Below are 15,130 nucleotides of genomic sequence, written 5' to 3'. Positions count from 1 at the left end.
TTTCATGATGCAACCACACTTCATAGGCAGTTTCCAATTTGCCCTAATCAGAATTGACAGATTGTCAGATCAATAAATCAGACAACAAACACAGTGACAGAGAGATTGAACAGATACACAGAAATACAGAGGGAATCAAGTGTTTATGCCAAGAGTCAATGGGTACCCTCAAGAATCTAAATTTTCCTAACTTTTTTCATTTTTTTCCAAAACACGCCTGAAAAACAATCAGAAGACACGGATATTTAATTTTATGTTTTGTCACTATGCTATTTGTTGCAGAATTAGAGAACCTCTAAAGCATTTCTATGTTAACTTCAAAAAATTCCATTAAACCTGTTCTGTGTCTTTATATAAAACCAACAGCTGACCAAGTTTTCTTTCCTCCCACACCTTCTAAAGGGTAAAACAGAGGTAAAGAAGGAAAAGCAAAAATCATACTGAAGTTATCTTAAAATTAACATGACTGTTTGAAGGACAGAGTGGCACTTAAACTTAGTATGAAAATATCAAAATGATTCACACAGCTAGAAGAGAAAGGGTGAAATTAGAGACCCTGAACTCAAAGTCTTCAGTTGAACTTGGAAGGTTTTGCTCATACATACCACCCTACCGACAAGATCCATTTTTGGCCATGGAAATGACATTCTTAAATTCCTACTGGGATTATCTACACTTCAGATAAGGCTACCTTTGCCATCTGGCAGTGTAGTGACACAAACACAAATGATGGTCTCAAAAAATGCTATAAATTACAGGTAAAATACATAAACTCACGATGGGAATCACAGCAAACTTCTCACAATTAGGATGAGCAGACCGCAGAAAGAGCCTAGTCTTTAGGAGAGGCTACAATGTCAGCAACGCAGTCAGTGGGCACATTGGCTAATGGGTATATTCTGCATATATCATTCCAGGGAGAGGAAAAATAGAAACTGAGCAAAACTCTCCCTCCAGTCAGTGGAAACACAGACTCCTGCTACACTTTCTAGTAGAGAGAAGAAGAAATCCTAGTGGTAAAATTCCCATGTGTGGAAGACATGGCACTGCAGTTCACAGAGCTCCTAAGGTATGAGAGTAAAGACCCTCATTCATACATTTCGAAGGCCAACAGCAAGACAACAGGGCATTACCTGCTGTGGGATGGAAACCACCCACCTAGACCCACTGCCCTTAATACACAAGTCATTCAGGTAGCACTTAAACATAATGAGATGGCTACAAGATGCTTCAGTTTCAGATTCTGACGTGTTTTGCTGAATGCTAAATTTCCTCAAAATAAATCAATGATAACACCTTTGCTACTACTTGAAACCTTTTCCCAAATTGATCACCAATAGCTATCCATTCTTTTTTCTATTGGGTATAAAAATTTATTTTATTGCTTCCAAAGTTTCCAGTTGCTTTCAAGGTTTCCAGTTTGAAAGAGATATTATCAAACCTAAAAAAAAGCCATCTTTTGACTTGCTGGACTGGAGGCACATTTGAAAAACAAGCTGTAGCAATACATCCTACAAGATGCTCAGCAGCTTTGTCTTTGACAGTCTACAGGCCCTATGCCTTCTGCACCATCAGAAGCAAGGGGCAGGAGCTCTGTCTTCAAGCCAGGTGTTACAACAACTGTTTTCTTTTTAGTTTTAAATGAATATTGTAAGAGCAGAAGAAGAAAAAATTGAGTACTGCTTTAATAAGAAACCAAATTTACACTGTTAATGCAATACAGTGTAAATTCTCTTTGGAAAGAATTTCCAAAGATTCTCCTTGGAATCTTATTACTACAGAAACAAATATACCTCACTAAAATATACCTTTTTTTCCCCTGAAAAAGAAAACTGATTCATCACAATCTATTATTTCAAGATATCATTATTTTAATTAAACTCTTATTTTACCCATATCAAACTTTTAGTAACTGCATCTTCTCCTTCAATGTTTTTCTGTCCCACTTAGATTTAAAACATTGCTAATAATCACCATCTCCCATTTGAGTACTTAGGTGTGTAGCACAGGCCAAAATAACCTCCATTTTCTTAAAAGTAATGAAACTATTTCAAACCTACAACTATTTTTATTTGAGCTCTTATTTCAGATTTTTATTTCTATCTGATCCACGTGCCAGAATTTTGCAGAATGAAGGAAGCGGATCTGCAAACATTGTTAGCTAGCAGGTGTTCAGACAAAAAACCACTCCTGATTTATTGCCATCCCACAGAGGAAGAACTAAGTGCTCCTCAGCAACAGCCAGCTAGCCAGTAACCCACATGGTAGACTAGTCAGGGGAACTCATACAATGCCTTTTATTTCTTGACCACCTGCTCTCCTGATATCTGCATGGGGTCACATCTGTAACATAGTGGGAGAAGTGGCAAAATGAAGCACCACCAGCAAAACCAGTTGCTATTATCCTGATGGTGCAAACAATAAGGAATGTTAGCACTTCAGAAAGGGCTAGGGAAATTCAAAGACACCAAATCTGTAATTAGGGTAAAAAAGTACCATGATTTAAAAAAAAAATTAAAACAATCACAAGGAAGTTTAAGATCTGAGGTCAACAACACAGTAAAGTCTTCTGAATATTTTATAAATTTAAAAATGAAATATTAATTACCGACCTTAATGCCAAAGTGTAGGTTCCAGGTTGCCTTTGGCTTTCACGAATGAGATAGCTTCCCTCTGCAACACTTAATAATTGGTCAGCTTCCTCCCTTGAGATCATCCCATGGAATCTAAGGAACAAAAATTTTTTTGAAACACATGCCTTTTCTCTCTTAAATCACCTTTTGCTCTTCTTTTAAAAAGCACCAGCCACAGTAATTAAAAAAGAAACAAACATTAAAATGACTGATTTGCAGGAATCTACAGCTTAAATTAATCTCCCTTTCTGCCTGTATTTGAAGTCACTTTAAATGGTTTAGAAAGGCTTCTAGGAAACAATATCTATGAAACAACTATATTGCTTTTTAAATCTGCATCTATCAATTTAATATGTAGAAATAAATCCATTCTCTCCTGCTGGTTTCACATGTTTTGTGCCAGTGGCATGCAATCAAACATTCTGAAGCATTCAAGGATATTATTGCAATCCCCAAGATTTTAGCAAGTTGCCATAATCTCAGTAATTACTGGTGTAATAACCTAGCAACACTACACATCTTTTACCAAAATAAACCTAAGTAAGGTCTTTGTTTCTCCACACTAAATCTAATCATCTTTGCCTTAGAAACCTAAAACAGAAGACACATACAGACTGTACATATATTGCATTTGTGATCCAAATATCTTTTTTCCTACACAGAAACACCTTTTCGCAAAGCCAGCTGGAAGGGGAGGTAGAAAAAGACAATCCTTTGAAAGTATAGAAACACATGTATGTTTTTCTCACTTAAAATAGCACTCAGTGATATCCATATCCATCAGAAACTGCAGCTGTAATTTTAGGCAGACAAAAGCAATGGTACTGCAATAACAATTTGATGGTGAGCAAAGGCACACTGCTGTAAAACGTACAGAAGAAACACAGGGCACAGAGTAAACACTTGCCACCTTCTGTAAGTAGTATCAATCAACATCTTCAGATAAACCACTTTTAGAGGTGTATGTTACTTACTCTCTTCCATAATATTTGGGTCTGTTCTCTACCTAGAAGAAACAACAGAAATTGTAATGTTTCATAACAAGAGAACCTATACAGTAAGAATACTGTCCACAATATAGTATTAAAAATAGAGAGGGATATAATGTGAAAGTACAGAGAAAAATCATCTACTATCCAGAATTTCTCCTGTGATTAGAACATAGGGAAACCATAGGTAGGCCTTCAGGAAACACTGCACTTCTGAATAGCCTGGAGTGAGACAGGATGAACCACTTGGATCATGTCATCCTCAGGACTCCACATATACAAACTGATGGCATTGAATATTTCTTGTACAAGCTGCCAAAAAGGGACAACAAAGTTTGAATTTCATGCATGTAAGTGCACAGTATTGTTGAGTGCACTAATAGAGTGAAACATCTATAGAACACTTAAATTTATAGGTTACCTTCCATCACAGAGCTGCTGGTGCCACTGCTGAGAGAAATAAAGCCACTACCATATCCTCTCAGAGTGAGGGCAAATGGTTAACTAAAGTGCCTAAATTAAAGTGAATTAAAGTGATCAAGTGCCTAAGCCTTGTACTTCTCGACTTCATTAAACTATGTGATCTGTAGTATCAACTAAAAGATCTCAACAACAGGTATGCATGTATTATGTTGTGTAATTCCAATCTGACTGTGCTCTAGAGACCATACTGCATAAATGCACACAAAATGCAAGGGTGTCAGATTGCAATTTGCCTGATAATTATTTTGGATGAAATAATGCATCTGCATTTTTCCAGAACATTTAGAGCTAAGTGAGGAATGGCAGACCTCCCAGAAATCAGCTCAATAATCTAAACCACCAGATTATCCTTTCTTGTTAAATTTAAAGGAGGAAACTCTTTGGGGAGTAAAATACAACAGTTATGCAACCTGAGCTACAAAAGTATAAAACAATTCAGCTACACCGAAACATAAAATACAGTAAACTGCCACTTCAGTTTCTTTGTTCCATCTTTTCAACAGAAAGCCTATTAATATTAGCACTTTTCTGCAATTATTTCAGTGGAGTATAAAGATTTCAGATGTCCAAAACAACAAAAACCATCATACATCCTGATGTACAGTCTAAGAACAATTCTTCCACATTCCCAGCAAATAAAAAGCTATTGTGATGGTTCATCACTTTTGAAAAAACATTCCATCACTGAAAAGATTTATCTTGTTCTAAAAGATTTCCTTTTCCTTTATAAGAGTAAACAAGAGTTGACTGGTGTTATAATTGTTTTCTAAGGGCCTGAAGAGACTTAGTAATTTCAAAAAAGAAGAAAGGTCTTAAATATTTTTTGTTAAATGTAGGCTATTTCTTCAATAAGAAGATAGCAATATGAACAGAGAAAAAGTGAAAGCATTTTATTGTTCATATTACAGAAACTTGCAACAATTCCTAACTAAACCCTTAAGCCAAGACACTAGTTTCAGGTAGTTATTAAAAGAAGAATCCTGTCATGAATAAGATTTTGTTTTCTGTCTACTGAGATTTTATATTTATCTCAGTGAATTTATACGACAGAATTGGAAAATTTATATAAGCAAAGGCATTCCTTTTCAGAAATGGATTACTAATGTGACAGAGCATCTTCAGAGTACTTGCAATTCCTAAGAGAATTTATAATATACTCGGTGTGCAAACATTTGAAAGTGTGAATTAGCAGAAGACTGAAGCAGAGCATGAGAAAAAAAGCTCCACTGGACTTCCAGTCAATTATAGCTGGGCTTGCAGTTCATCTTGGTGGATGATGAGTTAAAAAGGAAAATAACCACTTCTGTTAACTCTGAGTCTCTACTGATCAGTTTTACCAACTTGCAAAACCTTTAGTATAAATGTTGATGTGCAGCACTGTCTGCTTACATAAGACTGAGTGCAGCTGGAACCTCAATTCACTGAGTTTTATTGCCTGTTTTGGTTTTTTTTCCACAACTTTTTACATTTATGATAATATTAGGGTTTTTTTGACATCTAGATTGAATACATACATTAAGACTTTAAGGAAATTCCATCAGAACTCAGCAGAGGCCTTGTAATTCACTCAGAATTAGCTGGGCTACATACACAGTGCAGTTCATGTGTACTTAAAAAACCACACAGATTCCCTGTAAGCCAAATTTACCATGTAAGACAGTAAACACTGTTCTCCAGCTTCCCATAAAAAGTGTTTTTACACCAGCTATACTCCTAGCAACTCAGACATAGCATTTGTTCTTACTTTAGGTATCCTTAGCTGCACCAGAACCAGAAGTAACATGCAGCTTTTTTGGTCTTTTGTGTCTGCCTGGACTTCACAAAGTTCCTGACTGATCATATTCTACATAATTAATTCTACAGTTTAGAATCACAGGCACCCACGTATCCTCCCATTGTACATGAGCACTGAAAGCCAAAACATTTTAGTTTAGAAGCTTCATTAGTCTAACTTTAATAGTCATGCTTAAGGAGACAAAACCAAAACATCCATCTGGACTGGAACTAAAACCCACCTAAGAAGGGAAATACATTTTTAAGTAAGATCAAAGCAATAGCAAGAAATTGGTCATTTTAGCTAAAACTGTTAGCTGAAAATACAGTATAATTATCCTCTGCAGAGTTTCTTTCTGATTTGGCAGTATTTCTGGACTAAAGTATCATAAAGCACAAGTAAAGGCAACCTTAAGTACTTAATTTTCTCTGTATCCAGCAAAGATCAGCTGACTGCTCTCTTTCGACTTCTCTGGACATTTTATTTATGGGAAAAATTTCCTACTGCTGTTTGTTTGGCAAAGTTTAAAAAATTGCTTCTAACTCAGAAAAAAAAAAAGAAAAAAAGGTGATATATTTTTTTCAATGTGTATACTTGTATATCACTGATGCAGAGGCCACAGGAAAAAAATAAGGTCTCCCTATGATACCTGCAAGAAACATAAAAATCAACAAGATATCCACCCTTGTTTAATTTCTGATTTTTTCAAACTGAGGTGTGAAACCAAGGAAACCAAATTTATAAACAGGTAAGTGGGGCAGATTTGGCAAGTACCTTACGGTAGCCATTCCTTTGGAAAAGAGCTTAGCTACCATGAAATCTGGGAAGTCAACCTGGCCGAATCTCCTACAGAAAAAACCACCTTTACAAACAGCTCTAACAAGGATGTGCATTATATATGCCCATCTATATGTTTTTTGACTACTAACATTGTGACATTTTCACAATACTACACAGAGATGCTGTTTGATAGGCTTCTTAACTACTAGCAATGAATGAGGATGAAGCCTCCCAATAGGACAGAAAAAGCCAGTGCTTTTAATATACCCATAATACGTATTTTTTCATACAGTTTTTTACAATTTAGCATGCAATGCTTTCATATAGCAGTCAAGGATGCCCTAAATATGCCTGCACATGCATATGTAAAAGATTATATGCAAAAAAAATACAAATTTCATAGAGGAAATACAATATTAATTGGAAAAACAACATTATAATTTGGATGCAAGCCTCATGCAGAAGTCAGATATCCTTAGAATGTTATGGAATCATCAACTTTAACCTCACAGAATGTTAAAAGCCTTGGCTCTGCTGCACCTTCACAATAAAAAATCCCAAATGAATGCAATGCTCTTTTACTTCCGAGCCCTTCCACTGATCTGTGTGTTGCTCTAATATGAAACTGGTGTAGCAGAGCAGAAACTTGAATTCTTTGTATTTGAGAAGCATTTCATTTTAAGTAGGTCATTCTGTTGAATACACCTCTCGGTATCAGCACTTGTACAACGTGTGCCTTTGCACATTAAATAAAAGGTTGGGGGTTTTATGGTGTGATTTCCAATTATTCTTTAACAAGCGCTTTTTTCCCTTAATCATCACTTTTGCTTATGTCAACAAGTGGATTACAGTAAGGCAAGAAGAGCAATTTTTGTGCTAATACCTCACCAAATTACATATTGTTCCCTCCTACTGACCTCTTTGATGTTCTCAGGACCAAGATTCTTTTCCTAATATTTATGAATTTGTTTATACAGCTGAATAATTCAACCACTTAGGAAAAGATTCTGCTCCCCACTGACTCATGCATGGCTGCTAATAGAAACCCAGCTGAGAAAGAACAGATCACAAAGCTCAACACAAGCAGAAGAGGCTGAGACTAGAGGGAAAGGTTAAACAAATTACTGCTCGCTGAATATATTTTCACTTCAAATCAGCTCAGCTGCATAAATTGTTCAACACTTATAATGAAAACCAGTTATGTGCATTATAAAGAATTAATGCAGAAGTAGGAAAATGCACACTGATACCATATTCTTTCAATTTTACCTTTATTAGATAAAAATAAGCTTCAAAGAACTTTTTTGAAAATAATCTGATTCTTTAATGATAAAACGTGTATTTAACGTGTTCTGTTCTGCAGCTAAATACCTGGAACTGACTGATTCTTTCATAGTTCCATTTTATCAATTCTCACCGGTTTCTAAATCTGCAGCTTTTAGTTCTTAGTTTCTACAACAATGTTCATGGTGCAGACACAGGCTTACGCTGCAGAGTTCAAAAAGCTGTTTTAAAATACAGAATATCTCATTTTTCTGTTCACTCTGTCACAGGGATACTTTTACACTTATTTAAAGTTTGTCATATGTTATCATCTTGTTCTGGAATAAATTCATAGAAATATGACATCAAAGGCACTAATGTGTTGCCTTTCTTTTTTCAGTGATGACAGGACTTAGCAGAGTGTTTTGATTGTTTGTGGTACTTTTGCCAATCTCCCGTTAACAGGCTATCAGTCCATAGAATTAGACCCGGAGGACCCCTCTATGTAGGGATGCAGAGAGATCAGGTACCCTCCAAAGAGCTTGGATGATTAGTTCATGCAGGACACCACTCACACATGGCAAATATTCCTTTGTAAACCAGTCCAACTTTTCAATTTGCTACCTGTATAGCTAATAAAATTTTCTAATTTAAATTCAGTGATAATGAGGATGAGAAAGCTGTAGTACTCAGTGTGATTTGTATTTGAAGAAGTTTTACACAGATGCTTCTATATCTGGCTGGCAAGAGTAAATCTCTTGTTTGATTCTAAAAAGAAGACAATCTGTATCTGACCAATAGCTGAAAGATTTTCAGCACTCCAGAGGCAGGAGACATTTTTAATTTTCATATACTGAATATACATTTATGTCTCTTCTTATTTGACCGGATAGGCTAATAGTATTCCGAGAAATAGTACGAAGGAGAACTTGGTATAAAATTTGCTTGTAACTTCTTATCACCTAGGGCAAAGTGACCCCAAAGCATTTCTCTGCAGTCAAACTAGCATGGGATATAATGCCAACAGATCCTACTGAATATACCAGACTTCTTTTATCAGTTTACAGTTTCTTATTGACTACAGGGTACATATACTTTGTGCAGCTGACATGCAAAATATTTATGAGCATTACACTATAAGTCTGCTACTATGGGGGTAAACAACAGCAGGATTCTGAGATAAGACTCAAAAAATAAAAGGCTACAGTGATTATTGTACAGCTGTAACGTCAGCACCTCAATGAACAGTGTCAGAAAAAAACTACCAAAAATCCCTTAAAGTGTTTTACAATACACAAATACCTACACATACTACCACTTCTTCCACCAGGGAAATACTTTTGATGAGAGGAAGAAAAAACCAACTGTCCAGCAGCACTTTACAACAACAAACACAATCCACTGGAGGAAAGGAATAAAATACTTTATCCAGGTGAGCACTCTGAACAATCATCAACCAGTACTGTAAGACAAAGCTTTTACAAGAATTCAGATACTTTGTATATTACTGCAATGAAAAAATGTATCATAGAGAACACACAAAATAGAAAAGAATCTTCTTAATAATTTTGCAATGGGAATAAAAAACTGGAAAACCTTCCTTTTTTTCACAGCTCAGATCTTATCTTCTGTACTTACCTTTCCTTCAAATCTCCATCCCAATTTATTCGATGTACATAAGATACCTGCACAACAATTTTAACAAGAATACCTCTGCTTGGACACTCATTAACAGTAGAAACCCTTGTCAAAACGAACTTTTGGCTAAAATTCTTGTAAAATTCGTGTGTTGTTCTTTTCTATAGCTATATCTTTCCTAAGTGTAATAAGTTACAGCTATACCTTTTTTAAAAACACAAATCGATCAAATTCACAAAGGAAAGCAAGCATGCTTCCACTACGTGCAGTATTTCACTTTTGTTTAATCTCTACGTTTTATTTTAAAAATTTACAGACTACTTCACAGAATCACAATTGGGCATTTGAAGAGATGACAGAGAAACACCTATTTAATTCTGCAAGTAATTCTCCTTGTGATCTAAACTATAAGCTACTATTGTTCCAGACAGTGTTAGATCTCTCTGTATTTATTACTACATTGAAGCAACTAACATGTCTCAAAGATTAATTTTCTTTCTTTTGGCAAAGATTAAATTTCTTTTTCTTTTGATAAAAATACTCAATTTTTATTGTAGCCATGTAATAAACTTCAGTTATTCAGTAACAGCTGTGTGTTGTAATACTGCCTAACATTTCAGAATTTTTGAAACTGAAATTAATGTTTCCCAGGTTCTTAACTGAAGCTGCAAGACAGACGTAGTTATGAGTAAATCTTGCTGGCACCCATGTTTGGTATCAGTTAAACCCTCCAGCACCACAGCTCTGGAGAGGTGCTGCTCTGCTGAATGGCAGCTCAGGGTACACTAGAATTTGGGGTCTGACTCAACAGCTGACACCATGAGCAGGTGCTTCTGTATCACTGTCTATCAATGGGATCCCATAGTTACCAGTTCAGTCTTAAAATCTGTGGCTCTGCATAGCTTAGCTCCTGCTGTTAATGAGTCTTAAGTATTATGACTCAAATAACAGCACCAGGGTTCAGTCTTCCCTCTGCTCATTTATTTTACACATCTAGCAGTGATGACTGGACAAACAGGTACATAGTCCCCCTCTACAGCTCTGCTCTTGCTTCTTTGAATTTCTGACCAAAAAAGGAGGAGAAAATGTGTGTTTCCATGTATCTAAGAATCAAAAAGTATTAAATGATTCTCAGGTATACACATGATACTCAAAATGCTTTTAATTCCAGTTTTAGACCAAATGGATTTCCAAGTACCAGTGCCCTCAAGGCTACTCACTCCAATCACAGCACAAAAAGTGTCCCAAAGAACCACTGTTGGGGTTGGACACAATTAAGTATAGACATGGAATTACTGGACTCCATAATAAACTGAATGTCATAATACCTACCTCACGAGTGCAGGTTATTCTTCTAGGATGGGGAGCTTCCTGTTGCAACTGATACACTGGGAGGAGGCAGAAGTTAAACTCTAATTAATACAGAATCATTGCAGAAGTTTAACATTAACATTTTAACATTAAATATTGCCGTTTAAATAAGGAGACTTTCTACAAAGTTTAATGCAAGGATACTAAAGATACCAAAGTCTCAAAATTTACCAATATGTGGTCAGAAAAAAGAATGTTGCTAGCCAAAACAGGATATTGATTTTCTTTACAATTAATTGATCAAGTAATATGGAATAACTAGGTGAGACCAGTTACGTTTCCAACAAGGAGATCAGAAAAAGAATCATACTAAACACAAACTAAAGTTTATTATATGTCAAATCAGGCTGCTGTCAGGCTTTCTTCAGTAAACAGATGGAGCCCCATCCTACTATGCTGAGCACACAGTCATATGTCAAGACAAGAATCACTGAGAACTATGCAGTATCACTCTGCTTTTGCCACTGCTCAGTGATGACCTTTCTGAAGAAAGAGAAAGATGGCCTCTGCATTTGCAGAGCAAAAGACATCAGGAGTTGAGCAGCAGAGTAAAACAGTTAAAGCCCAAATTCGGACATACACTTACTTACATTTACATCTTCTCTCCTCCTTTTTCTCTATTTTTAAAATAAGCTTCATCACACCAGAATAGATCTTAGGAACCACATGTAAATTTAATGGTACTAGTATGTGCAGACTTTCTAATATAATACCAACTTCTACCCCAACTGAGTGTGGTTTGGCAAGTCTCCTTCAAAATGAGGCTGTCAACACTAAGTTAGTATTTGAACAGTACTCTAGAACTGACAAAATTGACGTTTGGAATTGTAATCTTTCAAAATTAAACTATGTTTCAATTAGTACTAATACCAAGGTCTAATAACATGTGTTATCACCTTCTTAAGGTATTAAGACTATACACTAATTTAACAAATACGATTTGACTTCATTACACTTCTCATTTGATTACAAGTCTTTTCCACTGGCAAATGCTGTATTTATGGGCTAAGTTTCACTGGAATGGAGAAAATGGCAAGATGCCAGATGATCACAGAGTCATAAGATAAACTGGAAAAAAACACTGCCTTTGTTCCACACAAAAAAAGCTAATGGTTTTTCCTGTTGTTACTAAAATCGATCCTTACCATTTGGTACTGGTAATACAAGAATGATTTCTGCAAGTGATGAAGATCAGCACATTGGTATATAAAACTGCAGTTAGCATTTCAAGCATAGCATGACCATTTACTTTGCCAGCAGTTCCCTAGCTTTTATTGTAAAAGCTGTATTTGATGGCACCAGGCCTTGTCCATATCTAATTCTGAAAACTGCAGAGCCAAGTTCAAAGAAAAAAAAAATAAAATTACAGATCGAGTATGGATTTTTCTGAATTTCAAAGAAGAGCAGTGGAGACTTACAATGGGCATGGTCTACAGAAATTGGTTGAAAACGGAGAACTGTTTTCCACCTTACTTCAAGTCAGGCTGAAAAGATTTTCTGAAAGGAAATTATTTTTCACCAATGGCAGTACCTTTCTTCTCTTCCAGCAAGAAGCACAGCAGGTTGACTAGCTAAGTTACAAAACAGGATGCCTATCCCTCCTCCTCTAATTGATGTATGCAATTCAAAATGTTCAACACGAGTTTCCTTGCTGTAATTATTGCCAGGAAAGTCAAACAAGACATTCCTCTTCATCTGTCATGAGACAGAAACATAATCAAACCCTGTGATTCCGATCTTACTTGTGAACCACATGAAGGGTTCACCATGGCAGGCAAACAATGATGTTGTAGCAGAGTGGGTGCATCCACATTTGCATGCGCCCATGCCTTCAGCTCCTGGCAAGGTGCCAATGAAGATTGGTATTTAGAGAGTTTGTAGCTCCCTGTTACAGATTATGGCAGGGAACAAACCAAACAAGGAAGCAGTGTTCCCCAGTTCACAGAAGGTACACTGAAAAAAATACTTTAAACTGCTCTCTTAACACTTACTCTCTTTCTAACCGTGGTTCTCACCAACCCTTTAAGAACACTCCCGTATCTCTGACTAAAAAGTCTCCCACAGCAGGATGGAAACCTTTTGAAATAACTACATTTTATCAGGTACTAAATCTCCCCAACCTTTAGAGGGGACATTTTCATGGTGTGAAATGTTGCTTGAGCAAATCCTTTATCCCACCTGAAGACATCAAGCTAAATATATACAAAGTAATGCAAGTGTAAGTCTGATGTCCCTAAACTGCTAAGTGTATTATACACACAAACATTCTGCTTTCAAAATCTGCTTTTCACAGAAGACTCTTCTTTCTTGCTGTGTTTCCTTGAGTCTCAAAATGTCTTACATCTTGGCTTTTCTATCTACAAAGAACTAGAATTTATAGGTGAGATACTATGGGAAGCTGAGATGCCCTTTTACAGTGCCATTTGTCTCATGTTCTCTTCTATGTCCCTGAACCTTCATTAGCCCAGCCAAACAACAGGTCATTCCTTTACGTGGAATTCTTTTGCATTTAAAAATGTAATGTTGATTGTGCTTTTTTATGGGTTTGAGTTTTTTGGTTTGTGAGGGATTTTTTTTTGTGGTGGTTTTTTTTTTTTTTTTTAGTTTGAAATAAAACCCAGCAAGTTGTGAAGTTCCCAAGAGAGTGGCACTCTGATCTCAGGGCAATGCACCTGGACTGTTGTCCTGCTCACCTGACTAAGGCAGCTGCAAGGCCAGCTTCCTCTGGGCTAGGGCACACACACACTGAAGAGTTGCAGAGCCCAGACCAGCAGGCTTCAAAAAACCTGCTTGTGATTTGTCACGCCAGGCCAAACAAACTCTTGTTTTACCACATCATTTTATGCACAGTGTGAGCAAGCATCACGCTTGCTCGCGCTCAAGCCATATAGTTATTACAACTAAGGGCAGCATGGTTATAGAAAGCAACAATATTACATCACCAAATTCTGGAGGAAAACAATTTATTTTGAGTCTTTTTCTAACCAGTTCAAGTCTAAGCTCTAGTAATGCAAGGTACTTGATCACAAGATACCTTAAAAGTTTGTAAGGTCATCAACTTTAAGGCATGAATAGAATTTATGTAAATCCTGGCAAACTAATATAAGCCAGACCAACCAGGAGTGGGACAACTTAGTTAATAACGTGCAGAGAATCCACTACTCCAAATAATCAATGCTCACTTGTCCTTGGAGATCGTTCAACTGCACTATTTCTAAGCAGCAATGAACCCCTTGATGCTTCTTAAACTCACATTCTGATGAAAAGAAAAATAAGTCTTTTAAAGCACCCAAGCGAAACTTTTTCAGCTCTGAGTTGGAGAAAAAAAGCGCTGAGATACTTACAGTAAGATTTCCAAACAGGTGGTCTGTATTCATCAGTATCTGAAAGAAAACAAAAAATCTTAATGTTGTGTTGGAAACATTTTAACACAGAAATAACCCTGCAGACGCACTTGCAGAATTATTAAGATAAATATTGCACCTAGGTTCTAAATTATTATAGAACAACCTCTTACAAGTTCCCCCTCTTTACTCAAACTAAAACCGTGAAAAGGTATTTTCTTTATCCAGCTAGAAAAACTAAAGAAATACATTTGCAAAATGGCAAACATGCAGATCAGAAGCCAACATACTGTGAGGGGGAAGGAGAATTCATATTATTTTACTATACATATATCTATAAATTCTATTTTAAACTACATCAGAAATATTTTTTTTAATCTCAATTTATATTCCAATAAATGGGTTTCCATGCAACTTATTCCTGTCATTAGCTTTTTCCTCTTCTGGACAGCAATTAACAACTCCTAAAATAAAATCAGAGTATGAAAGTACTGTGAAATATTTTGAAAAAAAGAAGGATTTTTTTCATACAGAGTACAATCTGTATTTGGAAGTAGTGAGTATGTATTAAAAGTACCAACATAATTTTAATCCCAAATTTTAATTCTCAAATCAAATTAAAAAAAAAAATTCAGTGTCTTCTACGTTTCTGTCACCCTTATGGCTCGCTGACAACTAATCTGACGTTTTGAGCTCAGGGCTATGATGCAAACTTCAACTCTGATCCACTGTTTTACCGCTCTTGACCAGCTTCAGTTTTGATGTTACAAGTCACTGAGGCTTTCTGCAAGATGCTGTGCTCTCTGCCTTGGAGCTGGTAAGAGTTACTCCATACGCATAACACTACAAGGTCAC

The 15,130-nt window shown here is 36.2% G+C and overlaps 1 protein-coding gene across 2 annotated transcripts in view; it reads right to left on the bottom strand.

Moving 5' to 3' along the window:
* CHN1 (chimerin 1) overlaps window positions 1–15,130 on the bottom strand; it is a 99,440-nt gene that overhangs the window by 63,211 nt on the left and 21,099 nt on the right. For both annotated transcript variants that reach the window (XM_017837638.1, XM_017837645.1), the window contains exons 2-5: window positions 14,276–14,314; window positions 10,893–10,948; window positions 3,608–3,639; window positions 2,613–2,726 (exon numbers count right to left, since the gene is read on the bottom strand). In XM_017837638.1, coding sequence (XP_017693127.1) covers window positions 2,613–2,726; window positions 3,608–3,639; window positions 10,893–10,948; window positions 14,276–14,314 — 241 coding nt within the window. The remainder of the gene's footprint in view (window positions 1–2,612; window positions 2,727–3,607; window positions 3,640–10,892; window positions 10,949–14,275; window positions 14,315–15,130) is intronic.

Source organism: Lepidothrix coronata, unplaced genomic scaffold (genome assembly GCF_001604755.1).
Source record: "Lepidothrix coronata isolate B3197 unplaced genomic scaffold, Lepidothrix_coronata-1.0 Scaffold7, whole genome shotgun sequence".
NCBI classification, from domain to species: domain Eukaryota; kingdom Metazoa; phylum Chordata; class Aves; order Passeriformes; family Pipridae; genus Lepidothrix; species Lepidothrix coronata.
This window is presented reverse-complemented; position numbering and strand designations above follow the sequence as displayed.